Source organism: Portunus trituberculatus, chromosome 47 (assembly GCF_017591435.1).
Source record: "Portunus trituberculatus isolate SZX2019 chromosome 47, ASM1759143v1, whole genome shotgun sequence".
Lineage (NCBI taxonomy): Eukaryota > Metazoa > Arthropoda > Malacostraca > Decapoda > Portunidae > Portunus > Portunus trituberculatus.
This window is the reverse complement of record NC_059301.1, coordinates 32,713,486-32,738,518: the sequence shown is the minus strand read 5'-3', so window position 1 is coordinate 32,738,518 and position 25,033 is coordinate 32,713,486. Positions and strand designations below refer to the sequence as shown.

At 37.4% G+C, this 25,033-nt stretch overlaps 1 protein-coding gene across 4 annotated transcripts in view; it reads right to left on the bottom strand.

Annotated features, from left to right (window-relative positions):
- LOC123498097 (puromycin-sensitive aminopeptidase-like) overlaps positions 1-25,033 on the bottom strand; it is a 123,438-nt gene that overhangs the window by 13,998 nt on the left and 84,407 nt on the right. For all 4 annotated transcript variants that reach the window (XM_045245226.1, XM_045245229.1, XM_045245228.1 and 1 more), the window contains exons 9-12: positions 22,116-22,347; positions 17,286-17,451; positions 10,062-10,167; positions 2,072-2,291 (exon numbers count right to left, since the gene is read on the bottom strand). In XM_045245226.1, the coding sequence (XP_045101161.1) occupies positions 2,072-2,291; positions 10,062-10,167; positions 17,286-17,451; positions 22,116-22,347 (724 nt within the window). The remainder of the gene's footprint in view (positions 1-2,071; positions 2,292-10,061; positions 10,168-17,285; positions 17,452-22,115; positions 22,348-25,033) is intronic.

Below are 25,033 nucleotides of genomic sequence, written 5' to 3'. Positions count from 1 at the left end.
TGACCCAGTCAAGTTCGATCTCTCCAGTGTTGCCATCACCCCTAAGTTCCCTAATGGTGTACTGATAGAAGACAAGAAACTCAGCCACATCAGATCCCTCACCTCCTACATCCCAGAGGCTTCCAGGGGCTTCTATAATGCCCTCTTTGCGAGCCAGGAACGCCTCAAGGACCTCAGAACTGACTTACATGACGATGACCTGCTATATTACTAACCACCTGACAACCCCTTACCTGTTATCAACTTCTTGAGTGGAACAGAAACTTAATTTTAGGTGAGTGTGGGAATTGATTTTGTTTATTATTAATAGTGTCAAACCGGAGACATTAAAAAAATTATTAATAATTACATTTTTCAAGATTTGGTCATTTTTCATAACCTAACATGTAATTTCTAGCATTATCCACCATTTTTTCATTGAAAAGTACATAATAGAACTTTTTAACAGTTGATGTTTCAAGTGATTTTTTTATTTTGAAAATGGCATTTTTTCATCCCAATACCCATTTCATGTGAAAGCTGGTTTTAAAAGCTTTCCATTGGTGTATAATACATTACGTTTTCATCCATTTTCGACAGCGTTATCATTGTCTAACCTTACTGGCGTTTTTCTCAAAACTATGTTAGTGGCGGTTACGCTCCTTCAGCATGAGACGCCTCATATGCATGTATCATTCAGGTATTGCATGCATCTACAATATCAATACGATGATATGGCAAATAGGGCTGGGAAGGGTCCAATTACTATACCTAAATCACACAGATCCACCTTCTAGGCAGGTTGGATTTGGATCTGCCACGTAAGAATCAAAGTTGATGTTTAAAGACACTTTATGAAAATTTTTTTTACTGATAATGATACTTATCAACAATACTGATAAACAAGATACACAATGAAAATAAAGATAATGATGAATCATATGCTTTTTGCAGGGAGCACTAGGCAAGGTTATAATGCTGCCAAGCTCCTCTTATTTTCCATGAGATGTGATTGGCTGACATGCTGTGATGTTAGAGTAAAAGAAAATTATAACTGGCTGCTCTAGCTGTGAGGCAGAAAAGTCAGAGCTGCAAGAGATAGAGGATTTTTAATAATTCCCTCCATAGAACTAGGCTAATATATTTTGGAATATATGTATAAATAAAATTCCCACTCTAAATTTAATCTTTCCTCTATTAAAATGTAGACAATTATTTCTATAAGTCAAAAATAGTTTTATATACATAGTTTGCAAGGAAAAGAATAAATAAGAAATTTTAATTCCATATTTAGAATTTTAACTTTCTTTTCTATCATTTCATAATAACACAGCTGTTTATCACAATGAAAAATGTAAAATAAAAACATTATGACATTAATGTGATCCTGTACAAGCTTTCGGAGCTCATTACTATGATTTATGAGATAATAAACCTATTCAAGTTTGTGAATTATTGAACAAATTTTATAAATCTTAAGTAAGTTAAAGGGGAAACAATTAATGCAATAGGCATCAACAGTACTTCATTGGATTCATCTGACAACCAGGCAAATCCCTGTGATTGCTTGATTACTACACAAGTGTAATAATTGTCTCCCTGAAATTGAGTCCCTCATAGATATCTAGTATTCGTCTCGCTCCCTAGATGAATACCAGGTGGTGAGTGGAACCTGCCAGTAATCAGGTTCGTCACAGATCCAGGACTCATCTCTTTCCCTAGACAAGTACCACACGATGCACAGGACCCACCATTTATTAGGTCTGGACCCAAATCCTATGGATCTGCCTAACCAAATATTAATCAGATCCACGAGTAATTTATATTGTTGGATCCTACCCAGCCCTAATGACATAATGCATGCAAATGGAAAGTAAAAGAAATAAAGATATTTTGCAATATGCCACATCAACTACATTTCTTTCTTCAGTAAGGTATATGATGACATTTAGTGGTCAAGACAATTATCACTCAGCAAACACTCAGAATGTCTCAGTCATCTCATCCAGTAGCACTGCTTTGCTAATTCTTCATCAAGATCAGTACCAAATTTCTTATAGAGGCTTAGCATTCCTGCAAAACATAGACTTACTTTCACCAGGCTTAGCTTCCCATCCTAGCCGCTGGCTTATCTTGCGAAAAAGATTCCTGACAAAGGCAGCAAAGTTATGATGGAAATCTGTGTGGGACAGCAGCTGATTGAGGCGTGCAACACAGTTGTGCAAGGCAGACCACACAGTATAGTCTGTTTCATCCTCAAAAGCTCGTAGTACTTTCAGGACCTCCACGGTGCTGGTATGGCCAGCCTGCACCTGCATTACATGAGAGACACAGTTGATCACAAGTTTAAAAATACAACATTTTTAAACTTAATATCCTGTTTTATATACATACATCAAAAATACATAATAATATCTGTGTTAAACTAACAAAGGAGTAAATGTGTGTGTGTGTGTGTGTGTGTGTGTGTGTGTGTGTGTGTGTGTGTGTGTGTGTGTGTGTTACCTAGTTGTATTGTACAGGGTACGAGCGAGGCTCATAGTGTCCTGTCTCCATATCTCCATTTATCTAGTTTTCTTTAAAGTTATGCACACTATGTGCTGTGACAATTCCATTATCCAATGCATTCCATTTTTCCATCGTTCTGTGCGGAAAACTGTATTTTCCAACATCCTTCTCACACTGCCTTATCCTGATCTTCTTTTCATGTCCTTTTGTCCTTCCATTTTCTTCCATCAACAGTACCAGGTCTTCTTTGTCTATCTTTTCAATATCATTTATTATCTTATACATTGTTATTAGGTCCCCACGTTCTCTTCTATCTTGTAAGGTTGGCAGTCCCATTTCCTTCAGTTGTTCTTCGTATGTGAGGTCCTTTAATTCCGGCACCATCTTTGTAGCAATCTTCTGTATCCTTTCCAATTTTCTTATATCTTTTTTAGAGCCTGGAGACCATACCACTGCTGCATATTCCAGCCTTGGGCATATCATGCTTGTGATGATTTTTTTCATCATATCTTTACATGGATAAAGATATGATGAAAAAAATCATCACAAGCATGATACGCCCAAGGCTGGAATATGCAGCAGTGGTATGTTCTCCGAGCTCTAAAAAAGATATAAGAAAATTGGAAAGGATACAGAAGATTGCTACAAAGATGGTGCCGGAATTAAAGGACCTCACATATGAAGAACGACTGAAGGAAATGGGACTGCCAACCTTACAAGATAGAAGAGAATGCGGGGACCTAACAACAATGTATAAGATAGTAAATGATATTGAAAAGATAGACAAAGAAGACCTGGTACTGTGTGTGTGTGTGTGTAATTCACCTCGGTCGTCTGCCGGTCACCCAGCCAGTCTTCCCCATTACGGAGCGAGCTCAGAGGTCACATACCAATCTTCGGGTAGGACTGAGACCACAACACACTCCACACACCGGGACAGCGAGGCCACAACCCCTCGAGTTACGTCCCGTACCTATTTACTGCTAGGTGAACAGGGGCCACACATTAGGAGGCTTGCCCATTTGCCTTGCCGTGTGTGTGTGTGTGTGTGTGTGTGTGTGTGTGTGTGTGTGTGTGTGTGTGTGTGTGTGTGTGTGTGTGTGTGTGTGTGTGTGTGTGTGTGTGTGTGTGTGTGTGTGTGTGTGTGTGTGTGTGTGTTCTACACATATTTTTGACAATTTAGGATTTATGAATATTGACATAAGGTATACATATAATTGTAGCACTAATTTGTTCTTGATGACTTAATATAAAACAAAGTTGCTCTCAGTTTTGGTAGCTGAAAATGGACTAATTTCCATGAAAAGAACACAGACACATATCAAAGATGGCTATGGAAAATAAAAAACATGAGTGGTTTACAGGGGGAAAGTACTGGATTGGATAACAGACTTCTTAAAAGACAAGAGAAATAAGAACAGTGATAAAAGGTGAAGAACCAAAATGGTATAGAGTCATAAGTGGAGTTCCACAGGGAATGGTTCTGGCCCCTGTAATGTTCAGTGCATATAAATGACATGACAGATGAGGTAGACAGTTATATAAGCTTATTTGGTGATGATCCAAAGTTACTGAAACAAGTGGAAAATGACAAATTGTGAAATACTACAAATATACTTGAATAAGATACATGAATGGAGCAAGAAATGGGGAATGAAATTTTATGCAAAAAAGTGCTAAGTGATGGAACGAGGGTAAAGCATAAGAAGAAAGGTGAGATCTTACACTATGGGAGGAGTAGAAATTCAGAAAACAAAAGAAGAAAAAGATCTGACATTACAATAAATGAGAATTTGTCAATGGGAAAAAACATGTAAACAATATAGTTGGGAAAACATGAGTTACTAAAAAATATGAAATGGGCATTTACCTACACAGATGAAGAGATGATGAAAAAATAGAATACATGATTCAACCTAAACTAGAATATGCTGCATTTATATGGTCACCATATAATAAGAAAGATATAAGGAAGATAGAAAGGATCCAAAGAGCTGCAACCAAAATGGTTCCATGTTTGAGAGCCCTAACGTATGAAGACAGATTAAAGATACTAAAACTTATAACATTACAACAGAGAGAAAGAGGAGACCTAATTGCTATATACAGGGCATGGAAGGGGATGGACACATTTGACAAAGAAGACTAATGGTATGGGACTCAAGAAATATAAGGGGACACAGGATGAAATTGAAAAAGACTGTGTAGAAGAGACATTAAGAAATACAATTTTCCAAACAGAAGCATAGAAATATAGATCAATTTGGATAAAACAGTAGTTCATGCAAGAAATGTTGATGACTTTAAGGCTAAACTGGATGAATATAGGTATGGAGACAGGACAACACAAGCATATCTCTTTTCCTGTATAACACAACTAGGTAAATACACACACACACACACACACACACACACACACACACACACACACACACACACACACACACACACACACACCATGTAGTGTTAGCATGCTCGACTCACAATCGAGAGGGCCCGGGTTCGAGTCCCGGGAAGTGGCAAGGCAAATGGGCAAACCTTTTAATGTGTAGCCCCTGTTCACCTAGCAGTAAATAGGTACGGGATGTAACTCGAGGGGTTGTGGCCTCGCTTTCCCGGTGTGTGGAATGTGGTGTGGTCTCGGTCCTACCCGATGATCGGTCACTACGAGCTCTGAGATCTTTGTGTAGGGGAAAGGCTGGCTGGGTGACCAGCAGATGGCTGTGGTGAATAACACACACACACACACACACACACACACACACACACACACACACACACACACACACACACACACACACACACACACCGCATAGTGTAGTGGTTAGCACGCTTGACTCACAATTGAGAAAGCCCAGGTTCGAGTCCCGGGAAGCAGTGAGGCAAATGAGCAAGCCTCTTAATGTGTAGCCCCTGTTCACCTAGCAGTAAATAGGTACGGGATGTAACTAGAGGGGTTGTGGCCTCGCTTTCCTGGTGTGTGGAGTGTGTTGTGGTCTCAGTCCTACCCGAAGATCGGTCTATGAGGTCTGAGCTCGCTCCATAATGGGGAAGACTGACTGGGTGACCAGCAGAAAACCATGGTGAATTACACTGAAGCGAATGGACGCAAGACCTGAGCTCCGGTGTGATACTCTGCTAATTCTGGATAGGAACCCAGCAGACCTGGCAGTGTTACAGGGGGGGGGGGCAGGGGGCTAGTTTAGTGGTCCTGTCTCCAAAGAGTTATTGAATTTGCTTAAATTTTGAGGTTGAAAGGAGTATGGAGGAGGATGACGCCATGGACGGCGCAATTGGCGCTTCTCAAGATGAAAACTAAGGACTGGGAGTGAGACTGAGGGGAACTAAAAGTGAGATTATAGGAATACCCCTAGGATTGAGACAGCTGGGTGAATGGAGTACAGAGAGGGAGTTTTCAGGCTTTAAGGAAGAAAGAGTTACCATCATTATGAATAAGGAACTTGAAGCCTTGAAGGAGATGGTCACTGTCATGTTCGAAAAACAGGACCAGCTGATTACAGAGAATCTAGAACTGAGAGAGAGATGTTTAAACTTAGAAAGTACTGTTAAAATAAACCATGAGATGAAAATACTCTAGAGGAAATAAAAAGGGAGAATAGTGTCCTAAAGGGTAAATGTACGAATTATGAAGCTGTATTATAAGGTCTGCAGGAAAGGCTGGACTCCAGGAAACTGGATGAGTGGAAGAAGATTTGGAAAAGGAATGAGAAGAGGAAAAAGTCAATTTCACTGAAGTAGTTAAGCAACAAATAAAGGAGAAAACTAAGGACACAGTTATACAGGTGATCAAAGAAAAGGAAGAATTAGTGAGAGATACGGTGGACAAAAAGAAGTGTATGGTTATATATGGACTAGAAAAAAAAAGAACCCAGTGAAATTTGTGAGGGAGATGGAGGAGAAAGAAATGGTTAAGGAAATTATCTCTGCAGTGCACGATAAAGAACAGTCTTGATAAAGAAATAGAAGAAATATATAGACTGGGTAAATATAGTGAGGGAACCAAAAGACCTCTAAAAGTCAAAATGAGATCGCAAGTAGGGATAGAAGAAATATTAGCTAGGACTGGAAAGCTGGCTGAAAAGGCAGAATGTAAGCATATCTAGATAAAGAGAGAGATGAACCAGGTAGAAAGGGAAAAAGAGAGAGGACTGAGGAGTGAAGCTAAGGAAAAAAACGAAGGAAGGACAGAGAACAAAAAGAAGTTTTACTGGAGAGTGCTAGACATGAGACTGAGGAAATGGTATATTTGGAAAGAGGAAGGAAAGCATTAAGAGTCATGTATACAAACATAGATGGGTTTATATCAGGAAGTTTAGAAGTGAGAGATTATATATTGGAAGAAGGGCCAGATGTGGTATGTATGACAGAAACAAAGTAAAGTGAAGATGTCCAAGTGAATTTTAAAGAGCAAGGATACAATGTTTGGAGGAGTGACAGAAAGGGAAAAGCAGGAGGAGGAGTATTGATCATGACTTGAGAGAATATATATGTGGAAGAGATACAGTCCAGAGATGGACTGGCTGAGGTTTTAAGTAAAACAATAAAGACCAATGGGAGGGAAAAAAAAAAGGAGTATCATAGTTGCATATGTACCATCAAAGACTAATACATGGAGGCTTGATGTACATAAGGAAATGCAAAAAGGAAGTACTAAATTGCCTGGATAACATGCTAAGGAAGGCTAGAAGAGTGTTGCTTGTGGGAGATCTAAACTGCAAACACGTCAATTGGGAAGAAATGGATGCAAGCAGTCGCGCTGGACATTGGGAGGATGATGTGCTACAACTGACAATGGTAAACACATTGGATCAATGGGTGAAAGATTATACAAGATATAGAGGGGAAGATGATCCATCAATGCTGGATTTGGTATTTACAAAAAAAAAAAATGTCCATACATCAAATATCATACTCCAATAGAAAAAAAGTGATCATGTGGTCCTAGAAATCGAATTAGAGGACCTGCAAATTTTGGAATATAATGAGGGACACAAACACAAGAGACGGAACCACGCTAAATCAAATTTTGGAGGATTAAAAAGTTATTTTGGTAGTATTGATTGGAAAGAAATGATGCACAGAAAGACAATTCAAGAAAAGTATGATTTATTTCTAGACAAGTATAATGAGGGGGTAAAGAGATATGTTCCTGAATATAGAGTAAAAAAGAGCAAACACACCTGGTATAATGCAATATGTGCAAAAGCTAAAAAGTGCAAGGATGCAGCATGGAAAAAATTAAGAAGGTAACATAATGAAATAAATAAGAAGCAGTATGAAGAGGCACGAAATGAATACATTAGGATAAGAAGGAGGAGGACAGAAACTTTGAAAAGGATGTAGTGAAGAGATGTGAAAAGGAACCCAAGCTTTTTTTTACAAGTATACAAATGGTAAAATGACAAACAGAGAGACCATTACTAAGTTGATTAAGGGGAATATGATATACGAAACATCGGAAGAAATGAGTGAACTTATGAATGAGAGATTTAAATCAGTACTTAATGAAGAGGGAGAGTTTATAAAGCCAATCAACCCAGCGGCACAGGAAGGATTAAGAGACATCGTGGTAAGAAAACAGAAAATTAGAGAATTGCTAGAAAAGGTGGATGTGAGGAAGGCAATGGGACCAGATGGAGTGTCAGGATGGACAATAAGGGAATGTAGTGAGCAACTGGTAGAACCAATTTGGGATGTAATTAACAACTCTTTAAGAGAAGGGAAGGTACCAAAGGAATGGAAAAGAGCCAATATAGTCCCATTAACAAAGGAGGAAAAATGACTGAGCCCCTAAATTATAGACCAGTGTCACTAACTAGTGTGGTGGGTAAGATCTGTGAAATTGTTATCAAAGAAAATGGTTGAAATATCTGGAGAGAAATTAAATCATTAATACCTCCCAATTTGGTTTTAGAAAAGGAAGATCATGTATAACAAACTTACTAAGCTTTTATACAAGAGTAATAGATAAAGTACAAGGAAGAGATGGATGGGTGGATGCAGTGTATCTAGACATTAAAAAGGCTTTTGACAGAGTACCACACAAAAGACTCCTATGGGAAATAGAACACATGGGCAGAATTAAAGGAAATACCTTAAATTGGATGAGATTACTTAACAGATAGGGAAATGAGGACAGTGATAAAAGATACACCATCAAGTTAGAGTGCTGTAACCAGTGGTGTACCACAGGGTTTGGTGTTGGCACCTATAATGTTCCAAATATATGTCAACGATATACAAGAGGGTTTGAGTAGCTACATAAATTTGTTTTGCAGATGATGCCAAGCTTTTGAGAGTTATAGAAAAATAAAAATGATTGTATGGAATTATAGCAAAATATTGATAAGATAGAAGACCTACATGGGAATAAAAAATGGGAGAAGAGATTATAATGAAAAGAAGAGAAGAGAAAGACCTGGGAGTGATTATACAAGACACCTTGACTCCAGAAAGACATATAAATGGATTATTTGCTTCAACATACAAGACACTAATGCACATTAGGGTAGCATTCAATTACATGGATTAAAGTATGATGAAAAAGATATTAACCACTATGATAAGACCTAGACTAGAATATGCAGCAGTGGTATGGTCGCCATATAGGCAGAAAGATATCAAGAAACTAGAAAGGATACAAAGGGCTGCTACAAAGGTGGTCCCTGAAATAAAAGATCTTCCCTATGAAGAAAGACTGAAGGAGATGGAGCTACCAACTCTGAAGGATAGACGGGAAAGAGGAGACCTAATAAGGATGTGTAAGTTAGTAAACCGTATGGAGAAGATAGATAGACAAGACCTGGTAACATTGACGGAGCAGGGAGACAGACAAACAAGAGGACATTCCAAGAAAATCATGAAAAGTCAGTGTCATACGAATATCAAGAAATTCAGTTTTCCACATAGGACAATAAACATCTGGAATGGAGTAAGTGAAGAGATTGTAACATCAGAAAGTGTGCAAAAATTTAAGAAGTTAGAAAAATGTAGATATGGAGACAGGTCACTATGAGTCTGCTCGAACCCTGTGACATACAACTAGGTAAATACAACAAGGTAAATACACACACACACACACACACACACACACACACACACACACACACACACACACACACACACACACACACACACACACACACACACACGGGCCACACGAGCATAAAGCCCAGGCCCTGTAAAACTACAATTGGTAAATACAACTAGGTAAATACACACACATCTTTAAAATAGCAACATGAACAGAAATTATTTTTTACTTTAGACACAATGAATACAAGGGGACATAGTATGACATTAAAGACAGAAAATTGTAGAATAGATATTAAGAAGTATAGATTTCCCCATAGAGTTGTAAACACATGTAACGAGATTAGTGAGAAAACTGTGAATGCCAAAACTGTCAGTGCTTTTAAGATGGAACTGGATAACGGATATAGAGATAGGATACTATGAGATTACTCCTCTACCATAAACTACAACTTGATAAATACGACTAGGTAAATGCACACACAAACAAACACGCACACATACACACCACTGAAACTTACCATGGAGAAGAGATCATCAAAAATCCCCAGTCGATCAAGAGGCGGGAGTTGTTTAGTTTGGATTGCAGGAATAAGCTGGGCAAGCATTTCAGGAGGATATTGTATCCTAAGAAAATATAAATGGATGTTGCTATTACTTCCATCTTAAGCTTCAATTAAGTTACATTAATCTATACTCTATATACCAAACTAGCATCCTCCATAAAGGAGTAAGAATAGTGGCAAAGTTTACATGCATACATTAAAACTCCTATCATGTTTACAAGCATTCCCTCACATCTGTATAATTATAAAAGAGAGGACCTCTGTGGATCACACAGTATGAGGATCAGTTACACACACTATCCAGCTCTCTTTGCGTCAAAATCTAATAAGGGTTAGTCAGTATTGCACCATCAAATCCATCCCCTCTCTTGATCTAATCTCATAGGCTGATTGGACAAGATGCACAGGACCATCAAGGTTCTATTTATTCACTCTAAGTTTTCATTCCAGTCCTTAATTAAATTTCATTCCTCTTTGCTCAGATAATCTTCTAGCATTTAGTGTTATGGAGCTGGTATCAAAACACCTGATTTTGACTCTAAGTCCTTGAATTCTTATGTATCTGACTGCAACTCTGATCCCTAGATATAATAACAAATAAATAAATAAATTTTCTTTTTAAATTAAATATAGAAATACAAAAAACTGCACATCTTCTCACAATATACCTTTAAAAGTTTGAATCTTATGGTTTCTTAGCCACTAAACTGTTAGGGCCCAGAAAGGCTGGTTGTGAAAATAAAGTCAAGGCCATACCATTTCATAAAACAATATCAATAAAGTGTTTCTTAAACTTTTCTGTGGTTATTGTTACGGTTAATATATCTCATTAAGACGCTTACAAAAGATGTTTTCCTGGATTGCCCTCAGTAGATTTGCTGTGTTGACTTTCAAGTGTAGTTGGGAAATTTTTATTGCTACTTGTATCCCTCTCATTTGCAATTTTCAAAGTTTTACGGTGGAAAAGTTGCAAATGTCTTTTCAAATTAGAAGCTCTTGTTGGAGCATTTTTGTCATAGCCCGAAAATCAACTGAATTTTGTTCCATATAATCTTTCACCATCATCATCTCCTATCACACAATAACACACAAAATGTTTTTCATCTGTAGTTATTGTAGTCTCTGAAATTTATATTGAGATTGGAGTTGGAGATATGACATTTCAAGCAACTCCAACTCCAGCAGCACTAAATTGCTTCAAACTCCAACTCTCACCCTACAGTCCTGCCTGAATCAAATTCTCTCCATATCATCCATTAATCCTATACTATTATAGTAATTTTGTATTCATCCTGGAATTTTTCAATACCAAAAGAAAGTGAAGAAAGTTAAAACTTCTATAGACAAGTAATTTTAGGTAGTCCCAAAAAGTGGAGAGAGAGAGAGAGAGAGAGAGAGAGAGAGAGAGAGAGAGAGAGAGAGAGAGAGAGAGAGAGAGAGAGAGAGAGAGAGAGAGAGAGAGAGAGAGAGAGAGAGAGAGAGAGAGAGAGAGAGAGAGAGAGAGAAACTATATAAAACAGGACTCTATGTACTGAACAACACAGTGTAATACCATGGTACCTTGGTACACATCCTTAATTTATTCCAGATCCTTGGATTCATGTCAAAACAATTTTCTTCCATAAGAAATAAAAGAAAAATTATCAATCCATTCCAATGAAAAGAAAAATCCTACTGTTTTTTTGGCATATTACACAGTATGTACTATCACCTCAGCTTCTAGCAAGTACACTTTTAGCATGTAAAAATATGGGAAGAATAAGATGCATTTTGAATGTTCAAAATGGCTGAGATGCAGATAGAAAAGGATCACCTCTTATCTCCCCTTCCTTCTCCTTCCCCTGCCCCTCCTCCTGTGTGTATTTACCTAGTTGTGTTGTACAGGGTTCGAGCGGGGCTTATAGTGTCCTGTCTCCATATCTCCATTTATCTAATTTTTCTTTAAAGTTATGCACACTATGTGCTGTAACAATTCCATTATCCAATGCATTTCATTTTTCCACCGTTCTGTGTGGAAAACTGTATTTTCCAACATCCTTCACACACTGCCTCATCCTGATCTTCTTTTCATGTCCTCGTCCTTCCATCCTCTTCCGCCAACAGCACCAGGTCTTCTTTGTCTATCTTTTCAATATCATTTATTATCTTATACATTGTTATTAGGTCCCCTCATTCTCTTCTATCTTGTAAGGTTGGCAGTCCCATTTCCTTCAGTCATTCTTCATATGTGAGGTCCTTTAATTCCGGCACCATCTTTGTAGCAATCTTCTGTATCCTTTCCAGTTTCCTTATATCTTTTTTTAGAACTCAAAGACCATACCACTGCTGCATATTCCAGCCTTGGGCGTATCATGCTTGTGATGATTTTTTTCATCATACCTTTATCCCTGTAATGAAATGCCACTCTTATATTAGTCAACATCCTATATGATAGTTCAAATATCTTGTTTATGTGTTTATCAGGGCTCAGATTTTCTTGTATGATCACTCCAAGATCTTTTTCCTCTTTAGTCTTTGTTATTTCCTCCTCTCCCATCAGAGTTCCATACTGGTCTTCTCTTACTCTTTCCTAGTTCCATTATGTGACATTTCTTGCCATTAAACTCCAATTTCCACTTCTTGCTCCATTCATAGATCTTATTTAAATCTTCCTGTAGCAGTATACAGTCCTCTCTGGTTTTGATAACTTTTAGCAACTTTGCATCATCAGCGAATAAATTCATATAACTGTTTACCCCAATGTGAATGTCATTTACATAAACTTGAAACATAATGGGGACTAACACTGACCCTTGTGGCACCACACTAGTTACTTTACTCCAGGATAAGTATGTATCTCTGATCACAGTTCTCATTTCTCTATCCTTCAAATAATCTCTTGTCCATTCGAGCAAGGTTCCACGCAGTCTTCCTATGTTCTCTAGTTTCCAAAGAAGTCTTCCGTGAGGGACTTTATCAAATGCCTTTTTAATGTCCAGGTATACTGTGTCTACCCATCCATCTCTGTTTTCAAGTCCTGCAATAACCCTGGAGTAGAAGCTTAATAAGTTTGATACACATGACCGCCCTGTCCTGAACCCAAATTATCTGTTGGATATGACTTACTCCTCTTCTAGAAATTTAACCCATTTTTCCTTGATAATTATTTCACATAAATTCCCTACGACACTTGTAAGTGACACTGGTCTGTAGTTTAGTGGTTCTGTTGTCTTTTCTCCTTTAAATATTGGTACCACATTGGTTCTCTTCCACTCTAGTGGAACTTTCCCTTCATTTATTGAACTTTTAATTATTTCCCAAATTGGCTCCAATAATTGCTCTTTACATTCTTTTAACATCCAGCCTGAGTTTACCTATAAATTTGCTGCGGGAGATGAGCTAAACTTGTGGTGTCCCGCTCGCTTTCATCCACTCATCATACTTTTCCTTGAAACTATGAATATTAATTGCTCTCACTATCTCTCCAGGCAGTTCATTCCAAGCGCGAACAGCTCTCGCTGGGAAACTATACTTCCCGATATCAGTTGTGTATCCCGGCAATCTCAGCTTGAACTCATGACCACCTCTCGTTCTCCTCTCAGTGTCTAGCTCGAGGAAGTCTTCTCGGTCAATCTTGTCCACCCCCTTCACGCATTTGAACATCTGAATCATATCTCCTAGCTTCTTTCTTCCAAAGTTGGCAGCTGCAGGGCATGCAATCTCTCTTGATAATCCATATCTTGCAGGGTCGGTACTAACTTGGTTGCAGCTCTTTGCACCCTTTCTAGCTTCCTTGTGTGCTCCTTTAGGTGTGGTGTCCACACTACCTGGGCATACTCTAGTTTTGGCCTCAGAATCTCTTCTATGATTTTCTTTACCAGAGGCTCACAAAGGTGAACAAAAGTTGTTCTTATATTAACTACTATTGCCAACCCTTCTCCCACAATTTTGTTTATATGTCCCTCTGGTGACAGGTTGTCCTGTATTACAACCTCTAGATCTTTTTCTCTCTCTGTACATTTAATATCAGTTCCGCCCAAATTGCATCTTGCGTGTGGTCTGTGGATACTTCTTCCCATCTCCAGAACATGACACTTGTCAGCATTAAACTCCATCATCCACTTTATGCTCCATTCATGCAGGAGATCCAAGTCCCGTTGCAGCCTAAGACAGCCATCCGGTGTTTTCACTTCTCGCATCATCTTAGCATCGTCCACAAACAGATTAATATAACTTCCCACTCCATCTGGTAGGTCATTTACATATATTAGGAACATTAGGGGTGCCAACACCGATCCTTGTGGAACTCCACTTGTTACATCAGCCCATAGGGAACTCTCACCCCTTACTATTGTCTTCATTTTTCTCCCTATCAAATAACTTTTCATCCATTCCAATAGCTTCCCTCTTATACTGCCAGAACTTCCCAACTTCCAGATCAGTCTGCTGTGAGATACTTTATCAAATGCCTTTCTTAGATCGAGATAAACACAATTGGCCCATCCTCCATTCTGATCCACAATATCAATTACTCTAGAGTAAAAACTTAACAGGTTGGTGATACATGACCTTCCCCTTCTGAAGCCAAACTTGTTATTTGACAAAATTTCCTTTCCTTCCGTACCATTCCCTCCAGCACCTTCACCAATATGCACAATAGTGAGACAGGTCTATAATTTAATGGTGTACATATCCTTCTTCTTTGTGAGAGAGAGAGAGAGAGAGAGAGAGAGAGAGAGAGAGAGAGAGAGAGAGAGAGAGAGAGAGAGAGAGAGAGAGAGAGAGAGAGAGAGAGAGAGAGAGAGAGAGAGAGAGAGAGAGAGAGAGAGAGAGAGAGAGAGAGAGAGAGAGAGAGAGAGAGAGAGAGAGAGAGGGGTGTGTCAGGGAGGAGTGGAGGGGCAAAGAAATTAACTTCTACTATCTGGGGATTAACTATCATTGACCTTCTTCCTGGATTCACTATGCTACCTGTATAGTTTAGTGTTCACTTTTGTGTTTGCTAGAAGCCGAGGTGATAGTACATTGATAGGATTATATAGATTAATTTTAGCAATGCTTGATACTAATATGCATACCATATACAATGCACCCTATTCTAGCAGAGAATATTCAGGGAAAGTCATTTTAAGTACAGTGGCACTACAAGTTATGCCCATAATCTGTTCCATGACCTGGATGCAAACTGTATTTTCATTTACCATTGAAATCAACAGGAAATCAATTCATTCATTCCAAGGAAACAAACTATAATATCACTTAAGCTGCAACCAAATGGATATAGAATGGCAGTTTTATGAGGTATCTGATTCATAAAGGAAACTGTGGCAAAAAAAAAAAGGCAAAACACAATTTTAAAAATTAAGTTAAATGAGTGAAGTAACATAAATCAAGTCCAGCAATAAAGTGTAACATTAAGAGTGTAACGAATAAGTTCAGCTCAGCAATTAAAGGAGAGTTTATGGCTAACAGGGAGAGAGAGAGAGAGAGAGAGAGAGAGAGAGAGAGAGAGAGAGAGAGAGAGAGAGAGAGAGAGAGAGAGAGAGAGAGAGAGAGAGAGAGAGAGAGAGAGAGAGAGAAAATCTCCCATCTACTCTGCTTACCTCTTCCACCCTCCACCTCCAACACCTTTCATTAGTGCAAGTAATCTGATCTCAGATAAACATACTTTATAAAGTCAGTTTATTTATTTTGATTCTCTTTTGTTTTGTTTTATTATCTTCTTATGCAATATTTGTTTATAAATATCTTTTCTTACCTAAAAACACACATAAAAATTTTGGGTGATTTTGAGAGGCTGGAGAAGATTAATGCTATTTCAATTAATTTCAATGTGCAAAATTGTTTTGAGTTATGAGCAAACTGAGATATGAGCTCTGTCATGAAATGAATTAAACTTGTAAGTTAAGGTACCACTGTATTTCGAGGGGAGACACTGAGTGTTAAGACAGTGATTCAATCTTTGAAATATGTATATAAGTTACAAGTAAATGTTATCCTATTAAGAGTCTCTATGTACAAAAACAATCTTTGACACTCAGGAGTAATCCCCAGCCTAATCACTACTACAAAACTGCATTTTCCCAGCAACAAGATGTCTACATGCTATGACCACCTTCAATTGGGTGGTAACCGGGTTATTACTCTGTGTGTGTTTTCTGTAAGGCTTCCCTCGCTAGATTGGTGATAAAGAGAATACTTGAATGCTCTGAACAGTATTTTTTGAGGAGTTTTTTGTAAGTTCATTCAATAAATAATTTCTGAGCTGGAGATGTTGTGAAGCAGCCATCTTAGCAGAAGAAATGTCTGTCATAAGTTGCTAAGACAGGATGGAAATATATCTGGGAATGGATTAATCAATTTTATATTGATTCCTATAAGGAAAATAGCTTCGTTTTTTTAGCACTTTGGATTTTAAATGGCATTCAGGAATTCATTAAAATTTAAGAACTTGGGTTCTACTGGATTTAAACATGTAATCTTTAAAAGCAAGCTAACAATATAGCTAAACAAGAAACAATCACAATAGTATATCTGTAAATATTTTACATGATTGCAATAATAAAACATATAGTAGTGGCCTAGTCATGGAGGTGAGGTGAAGAACATAGCCTAACTGCCAAGTTGCCAACAAAATACATAGAGCATCACTGAACAGGGCTGCATTTTCATTTTCAACATTCCCTTACATCACATTATGGTTGAAAATATGATGTAGCACCCTTGCCTTATATTAATACAGTGCTGTAAATCTTTGGGTGTACAGTTGAGGGAGATTTTTTCTAAATTCTACGGGAGACCTTACATTTGCATACAAGACACAATAATTTTTTGAGCTATTTTCATAAAAAAATCGTGATATCTTGATCTCGTCGGAAGTAGGCCATGTTACATTACCATATGCTGAATAATTGCATAGTAATTATCTTTGTCATATGGTATTTTACAGACATTTTCTTTCTTCATTATTTCGTCTTATTGGCTCATTAGTTTCAAAACAAATTTTTCATATTTTATCACCATTATCTGTTTATTAATGTTTAGTTATGGTTGTAATGTCAAAGTCACAAGTTGCATAGGTTGTGAGTGAATAACTTATGACCACATCCAAATAGGTAGGACATATATCAAGCGGATATATGCCGAGGTACAACTGAAGTTCATTAAAAGAAAAATTTTCCTTAAATAAAAGATACAACTTACCTATAATATCCAACAGTGCCAGGATTGAGTTTCACCCATGTACAAGAAGAAATTCCATCAAGAACAACCTTGGTTGTTTTTCCCTCCAGCAACACTTCTTCCACTACTTTAGATGGATTCTTCTCTGTTGAAATGCTGATGGGAACCATCCACATATTGTTGTCTCCTGCAGCATTACATAACAACAATTAAATTAGTTCTGAAAAACTATACTATAAGCTTCAGAGCAGACACAAAAATGTATGAAAGTAAAAACTTCTTGCAATAACCTTCTATGAAACATCAGACAAATTAACTGTCTTCGCATCTTAGGGATTATGCTTTAGGTCTCTCTGTGAATAGCAAAAATTCATGAAGCTTGGATACAACCCATACAAGGCTTAGAAATACCTATGCTTAATAGTTTAAACCACAATAGAGGTTCCCAATATACAATTCACCATTGTACATCATTTTACTTTTATGATCTTTCTTCTTATTACCCATTACCCACTATATGATTGGCTATGCTTTGTTTTTACAATCACAAGAGTGTGCACTAACTCATTCCACATGGAAATATAGCAGAATTTGTCTAAGCATGTTAGTATATATATTATATCATATTATACTATATATATATATATATATATATATATATATATATATATATATATATATATATATATATATATATATATATATATATAAAGTTTATTTTCTTTTAATGCTATCATTATTATCATCATTATTGTTATCATTCATCATTTCACTTTTATTTATTACATTTCTCTTCATTACTTTGTATGTGGGACCATTTGTGGTGTCATAGTCAGCCCCTCCTCATCTCAGATGATCAGGATGTGTGTGAACACACAGAGGCCCTGGATACTGTGTTAATGGTGACATGTAAAAAAAAAAAGTCTAGGGATTGGAATTACAGCAAACACTATGTGTGGAACAGCTCCAGTCTATTCAAGGGACCACAAAATTAACTGCATGGGACAGATGCTTGAGAATCAAGCTGTATCTGTTCATCAAAGTGGACAACCTGCGAATGACTAAATAAAGTTGGACTGTGCTGGTCACTGGGAGACACATCATCAGTGATTTTTGGATACAAAGACATGCAATGTTATTTATGTAAACAATATATACTCATAAAATAATAATTATGACAAATAATAATGATGATGATAAAAATAACAATAATAATAATAATAATAATAATAATAATAATAATAATAATAATAGTAGTTAGTAGTAGTAATAATAATAATAATAATAATAATAATAATAATAATAATATCAGTAACAATAATGTAACAAAACTACACTTAAATCCTACACAGTGTCACAATGACCCTTAGCCTTGGAGGAGACATCAAGGCAAGGAAGGATCCTCCAGCCCCATGAGGGGGTCATTTGGACTCAACACAGTGAGAATAATTGCAAAGATTATTATTTTGATTTATCTTTATCTAATTGCTTTATTCTTGTGTTTATTTCATTAGTGTAACATGCTTTATTACTTTGGGCAACAACTAGATAAAGACATACAATATTTCATGGCTTTTTAGGGTTTTAGCGGGCACATGCATAAAGTTCTTAGAGAGCATTCCTATTTTTTCCTATTCAATCTAAAGTTTGCCATATGATCATTTACTCTATGATTGAACTTTCAAAAAAATAACTCAACCATATATAAGGGGGACCAGTAAATATGTCTCACACCTATCAAGTCCAGTGCAAAAGCAAGATTCATTAAATTCAATGTAGTAGACTCAGCAGAACAACATACACAGATGACAAGTTACTGGAGTGGTCAGCTGACTTCTTTCTCATCTTGTGAACAAAACTTGTTGATAAAGATATGGCTACAAGAGACAACTTCTTGAGAAATTTCTACCGAGATACAAAGTCAGCAACATTTCATGAGAAATTTGTCAGAATGTTCTGAAAAATTTCACGCACCAGCATGTCAGTATTTTCTCTTGTGGTTACCAATTTGTAGTCACAAGAAGAGGACAATCAGAGACATTTTCAATTAAAACTCCTGCCAATGTGAGCATCACATTGAACTAACTGGCAATTCACTCTTTCTTGGTCTCAAAAATATATGCCAGGAGGAAATAACTACATGACAACTTAGGTTAGTCCCTCATATGCTTTTGAAAGCATAAAGTAACAGATTTGATGTTTGACATCTTGACATAAGGGAAAGTTACTTTTTATGATTGGTCCTTGCTTTGGATACAAAATGGTTGAGCTTGGTTTAAACAGTGTTCTACTGAGCTGATGTGTGATGCCTGGTAAAAGTACAAGTCATGATTACATAGTATGAATGTTAGTGAAACAAACTGAAATTTTTGGTGCATAGCTATTGGCAATGAGAATTATGAATACACTGGTAAACAAATGGAAAGATGAGGAACACAAGGATGTGCCTCACAACAAAAATGGTGTTGGGTTGCCTCCAATTATTTTACACCTTGTGGTATCCAGACAGTTAAAGGTATATCCTCAGCTTACAGCAAAAAAAGTGGAGCCCCATTATCATATTTGTAGTGAGGCACATTCTCACGTCCCTCATCACTCCATTTTTTCACCAAAACACTCACAGTATTTTCATTTCCAGTAGTGATGTACTAAATTTTTAAAAATTATTCAATATTTTTTTACTATTTTAGTAAAACATATCTAAACACACACACTGCCTCTGCTTCAGTCTCACAGAGGCAATTGTAGTGGAAAGTTGTTGCACTTATATGTATATATGTATGTGTAGTATATATATATATATATATATATATATATATATATATATATATATATATATATATATATATATATATATATATATATATATATATATATTCTTGTTTATTTGTTTGAAATATATTATTGTTTACTTAAGATTAGGAAAAAAAAAATTCATAAGATCTGCTGTTGTATTTAAATCAAAATAAAGTATATGCTGCATAATTTACATCCAATGCATGAGTTACCAAAATTTATATGAGATTAATTCTTGTATACCAAAATTTCCCCTCATATACCAATCAGATTTCAGTGTGAGAGGTGGGAATCTGACATTTTTGTATCACTTTCACTTTTATCATAATTGGTATTTCACAGAGGTTTAACTGTGTCAAACACTGAATCTATAACTAAATGCTTTAAAAAAAACATATGAGGGATAAACCTAAGTTGTTAAGTACTTATTTTCTCCTATTAGATTATTTCAGACAGAAGGGTGAATTATCCAATGTGACGCTCATCACATCAGCAAGAGTTCTATCAGAAGTTTTACTTGAGAAAATCAATGACTGTAAGTGTTTCTTTACTGAGTCTGCCACAATGAATTCAGTGAAGCTTGTTAATAATTTCGTGATTTTAGGTTGAGGTTAAGTTAAACCATTGTGAGTCCTGGGTGTTGATTCACACCCTAAATTAAGATGATACTGTACTTTGGAGTTCTATCTTCCCCCTTTTTTTTTTTTTTCTTTCAAAATCCATAAATATGAAAACATCTAAATGCCAAACCACAAAACATGCATAAGCCAATCTGGTGATACATAAAAAGATATAGTGGAACCTCAGTTACCGAATGGCTCCCTTTTTAAACAAATTGATTGCTAAACAAAATTTCAAGTTCATAATTGCCTCAGTTGTTGTACCATAACTTGGTTGGCCAACAATCCACAAGAAATAAACTAATCCCATCCTGGACTCCTTGGCTATATTTGGGAGAGGGACTCAGCATGCACCCCACACTCCCTGCAATATGTGTCCTCTATCAAATGCTTCAGTGTGCCTCTCAGCTGGAAGAAACAAAGGATCCTCACTGCTACAGTAACGGTGTCTAACTAACAGCAAAATGACATATGCTGATTTTTCTGATGATGTTTATCATACATCACTAGCTGTCAAGAATAGGTGAGGCACCTCTGTACTGTGATCAGCTGTGGTGACTTCATTAGCGGGCATGGCGGCCTAAACAAACATCTTGCAGAATCTCATGACTCCCGTGACTTGCCATACCAGCAGAACAGCTTGGAAATAATTTTCTAGTGTTCCACATTTGCAATAAGTTTTTATTTTGTTTTCTTCATGTAGGTTGAACAGTAGTAATATTTCCAAGATGCTTTGCTAGCATGACAAGTCTCGGGGGTCATGAGATTCTACAAGATTTTTGTTTGGGCCACTATATTTGTCATCATAGCTGATCAAAACAGAGGCACCTCACCTACAGGACAGATAGTGATGCATGATAAGCGTCATCAGGAAGATCAGCGTATGCTGTTTTGCTGTCATTTAGATGCCATTACTATAGAAACAATGATCCCTTGCTTATTCCAGCTGAGAGGTCCATAAAAAAAACATTTGTTAGAGGATGCGTGCTGCAGGGAGCACAGGGTGTGTGCCGAGTTTCTCTCTCAAATGCAGTCTTGGGGTCCAGGAAGACATTAATCTATTCTATATTGATTCCTATGGGAAAACTGTTTCAGTTCTTGAACAATTTGGTTCACAAATGGTCTTCAGGAACTATTAAGTTCAAAAACCAAGATTCCATTATATAGGGGTCAAAAAATTTAATTGTTACAAAAAAATTAATTGATTAATAAGACAATTAAAATCTGAATTAAAAACTCTCATTATTCCTCAAAATCATATTCTATTAGTCCTCGTGAGCATACAGACTATTCTTGAGAATGCCAACAGTGCTATAATCAAAGAACTTTATATTAATAATGTTTGCCTCATAAATCTTTCACACCACAATGGGAAGGACCCAATTTAGTATTTCTGCAACAGGTGGTAAAATCATTAAATTCTAAATTTCATTACCTGTGGATCCATCAGCCAGAAACCTCTGTTGTGTAAGAGACAGAACTCTGTTGTCTCCATCCTGGTGGGAACTAACAGAAATCATAGGAAAACCAGTTTGCTTGGTCCAGGTGCTCATCACTTCCCCAACAGGCTTGTTAGAAGTCTCACTCAAGGCTGCCCACAGATCCTCTGTGTATGTGTTGGCATACTGGTGTCTTGTCAGGTACTTGTTCATTCCTGCTCTGAAGTCCTGAAGACAGTCCAATGAAAAACAAATAAATAATAGATACAAGTAATTCAAAACTAACTGACTAATTTTATAACTCAAAACTAATCAGTTGATAACAAAAAGTTGACTGCTTCACTCACTTCATTCCAAAATACTTGATAATTTTCACCATTGGAAATTATAATGTAATTTAGTTAGAATGTACAAATTCTAGCCACAATCTTTAATATTCTTAAAAAAAAAAAAAAAAAAAAAAAAAAAGTCTTGGTTTCCTGCATTATTTTCCTCAATATTTTAAAATTCATTAATGAAATTAACCACACTATTATGTGTAGCTTTGCTGAAATCTTACATGATAAACAGTGAAGAATATTTCAAGTAATCAGCTCTTCTTCACACGAGTTAACATATCAGCCTTATTCCAATCTGATGGCACCAAACAATACCTCAATCTTCAACCCAAATTCTTCGATTAACTCTCTCAGATTTCTCAACCTGCGCTTAATGAGCATTTCTGCTGCTCCCTTCGTGTGCACTCGCTTTTCTGTACTTATCACACTTTTTAACCATGCCACAACAGTAGCAGAATCAACCTTCAACTCTAAAAATCATTATTCTTTCTCAACCAGGCAGCATCCTCAACTGTTCTTCCCTCGATCTCCAACACTGTTCCAATTGTGATTTTACTTGCATCCGTCCAAACTACTCCATGAGTACTCCGAGGCACCAACCAGCTCCCCCTCACGGGATCCTCCCTAGCAACTCTATCCATAACCTCCTTGATCATACACATAGTCTGGTCACCAACAAGATCCTCCCAGTGAAATCCTTCTGCCTGTCGCTTAATGTAGCCACAGGCAACCCGTAACCATCCCGCAACAGGGTAATGCCCCACAAGCATCCCACATACTGAAAACAGCTCCCGCCTGGTAAGAGTGTCACCAATCTCTGGCAATGTTTTTCCTCTCCGAAAAACCAACTCGTCTCCTGATTTCGACAACTTCAATCCCAACACTGCAGATCCCTTTCCAACTGCTTCTGAAGGTTTCATAACAAGCCCGTATTTATTCAAATGTTTGATCACATCCTGCACTGACACCCTACTTTCATCGGCTGCAATGTCATCTATGTACGAACTAGTTGCTGCCCCGATAACAGTATCCAAACTCAGCACATATTTTAACACTTTTGACATTATACGAGGAGCTGAATTCCAACCCAAACCCAATCTAGTGAGACAGAATGTTTGACCTTTATAATTAACAAGTTGGTATGGCCACAATTCTTTATCAATCTTCAATTGAAGATAAGCCGATTTCAAGTCCACTAGAGATACACGCTTACCAATTTGGCGCCACTCCCTCAATTTCTCACTGCAAATACTGACATCATCATCACCTGTGTGACACTTAACGAAAGTATTCAACTCACGAAAATCGAGCACTGGCTTCACTTTCTTCTTTGTAGGTTGTTCCACTGCCATGAGAGCAATAATACCTGTATCAACATTCTCCTGCCAATGCACCAATATTCCCTCCTCGATCCATCTATCTACTTCCTTCTCAAACTCCAACTGCTTTTCGCTTGCCATATTTTTGTCGTAGCACGACACTCTATTCTTGAGTTGAACAGGATGCTCAGACTTCCATGTCCATTTTATCGTCCAATGCTGCCCATCAAACTTAGCATGAAATCAGTGTCATTTATTTCCAGAACACTGTCACCGTTAAAAGACTCATCAACTTTATTAGCAGGCTGCTCATCTCCTTGCACTACAGCCACAGCTGGCTGACCTTTGACATGAACTTTGGAGTCTCCAAATTTAATTGTACCCCGACCAATGGTAACTCCGCCCAACTGGTCAATAACATCAACTCCGACAACCACATCCACACCAACAACCAGCTGATCTAACACCAGCGCCCTATAAACAATAACTACTTTATCTTCAAACACCAACTCAAGACCAGTCACACTTCGGCTTCGGCACGTTACTAGCCGGCCATCAAAAGCACAAACACGAGCTTCACCATTACTGCTTCGAACAAACTACAGTTGTAGTACAACCAGTATCTATTAATGCTCTCCCAACTACCCCACCTATTACTACATTAACAATGGGTAAACAACCTATACAACGCACCTTTCCAATGACAGACCAACTTCCGGCGCTGAAATCACTCCTTTCTAGTTTTCCAAAATATGTTCTTGGCACCTGCCAAGAAATAACTCCTTTCTAGTTTTCCGAAATATGTTCTTGGCACCTGCTAGCGACATGTCCAAGTTTTCCACACCTAAAACACCTCACCTGTTCTTTACAATCTCTGATCATGTGTGGGCCTGAACAACGGAAACATTTACCTGAAAATTGATTGGCAGTATTTACCCGTCTAGGCCCTCTTACCGTCTCCTTAAACTCCCTGGTCACAGCAGATAACTCTACTTGCGGCTTGGCTGTCAGGATTCTAGCTCGACTAATTAAATCCCCCATCTCAAGTTTCAGAACATTGGGTAATTGCTGCAAAGAAACTCCCACATGATCGGGAAACCCATTCACAAATGTTAATTTAATAATATTCTCCAATCCTTCACCTGTAAATTGAGCCAACCCTGCCAATCTCCTAATTTTGTTTGCATAGACATCGACAGGCTCCCCTGTCCACCGCTTCTGAACCAATTTTGCAAATGAGGTAAAGACATCATCAGT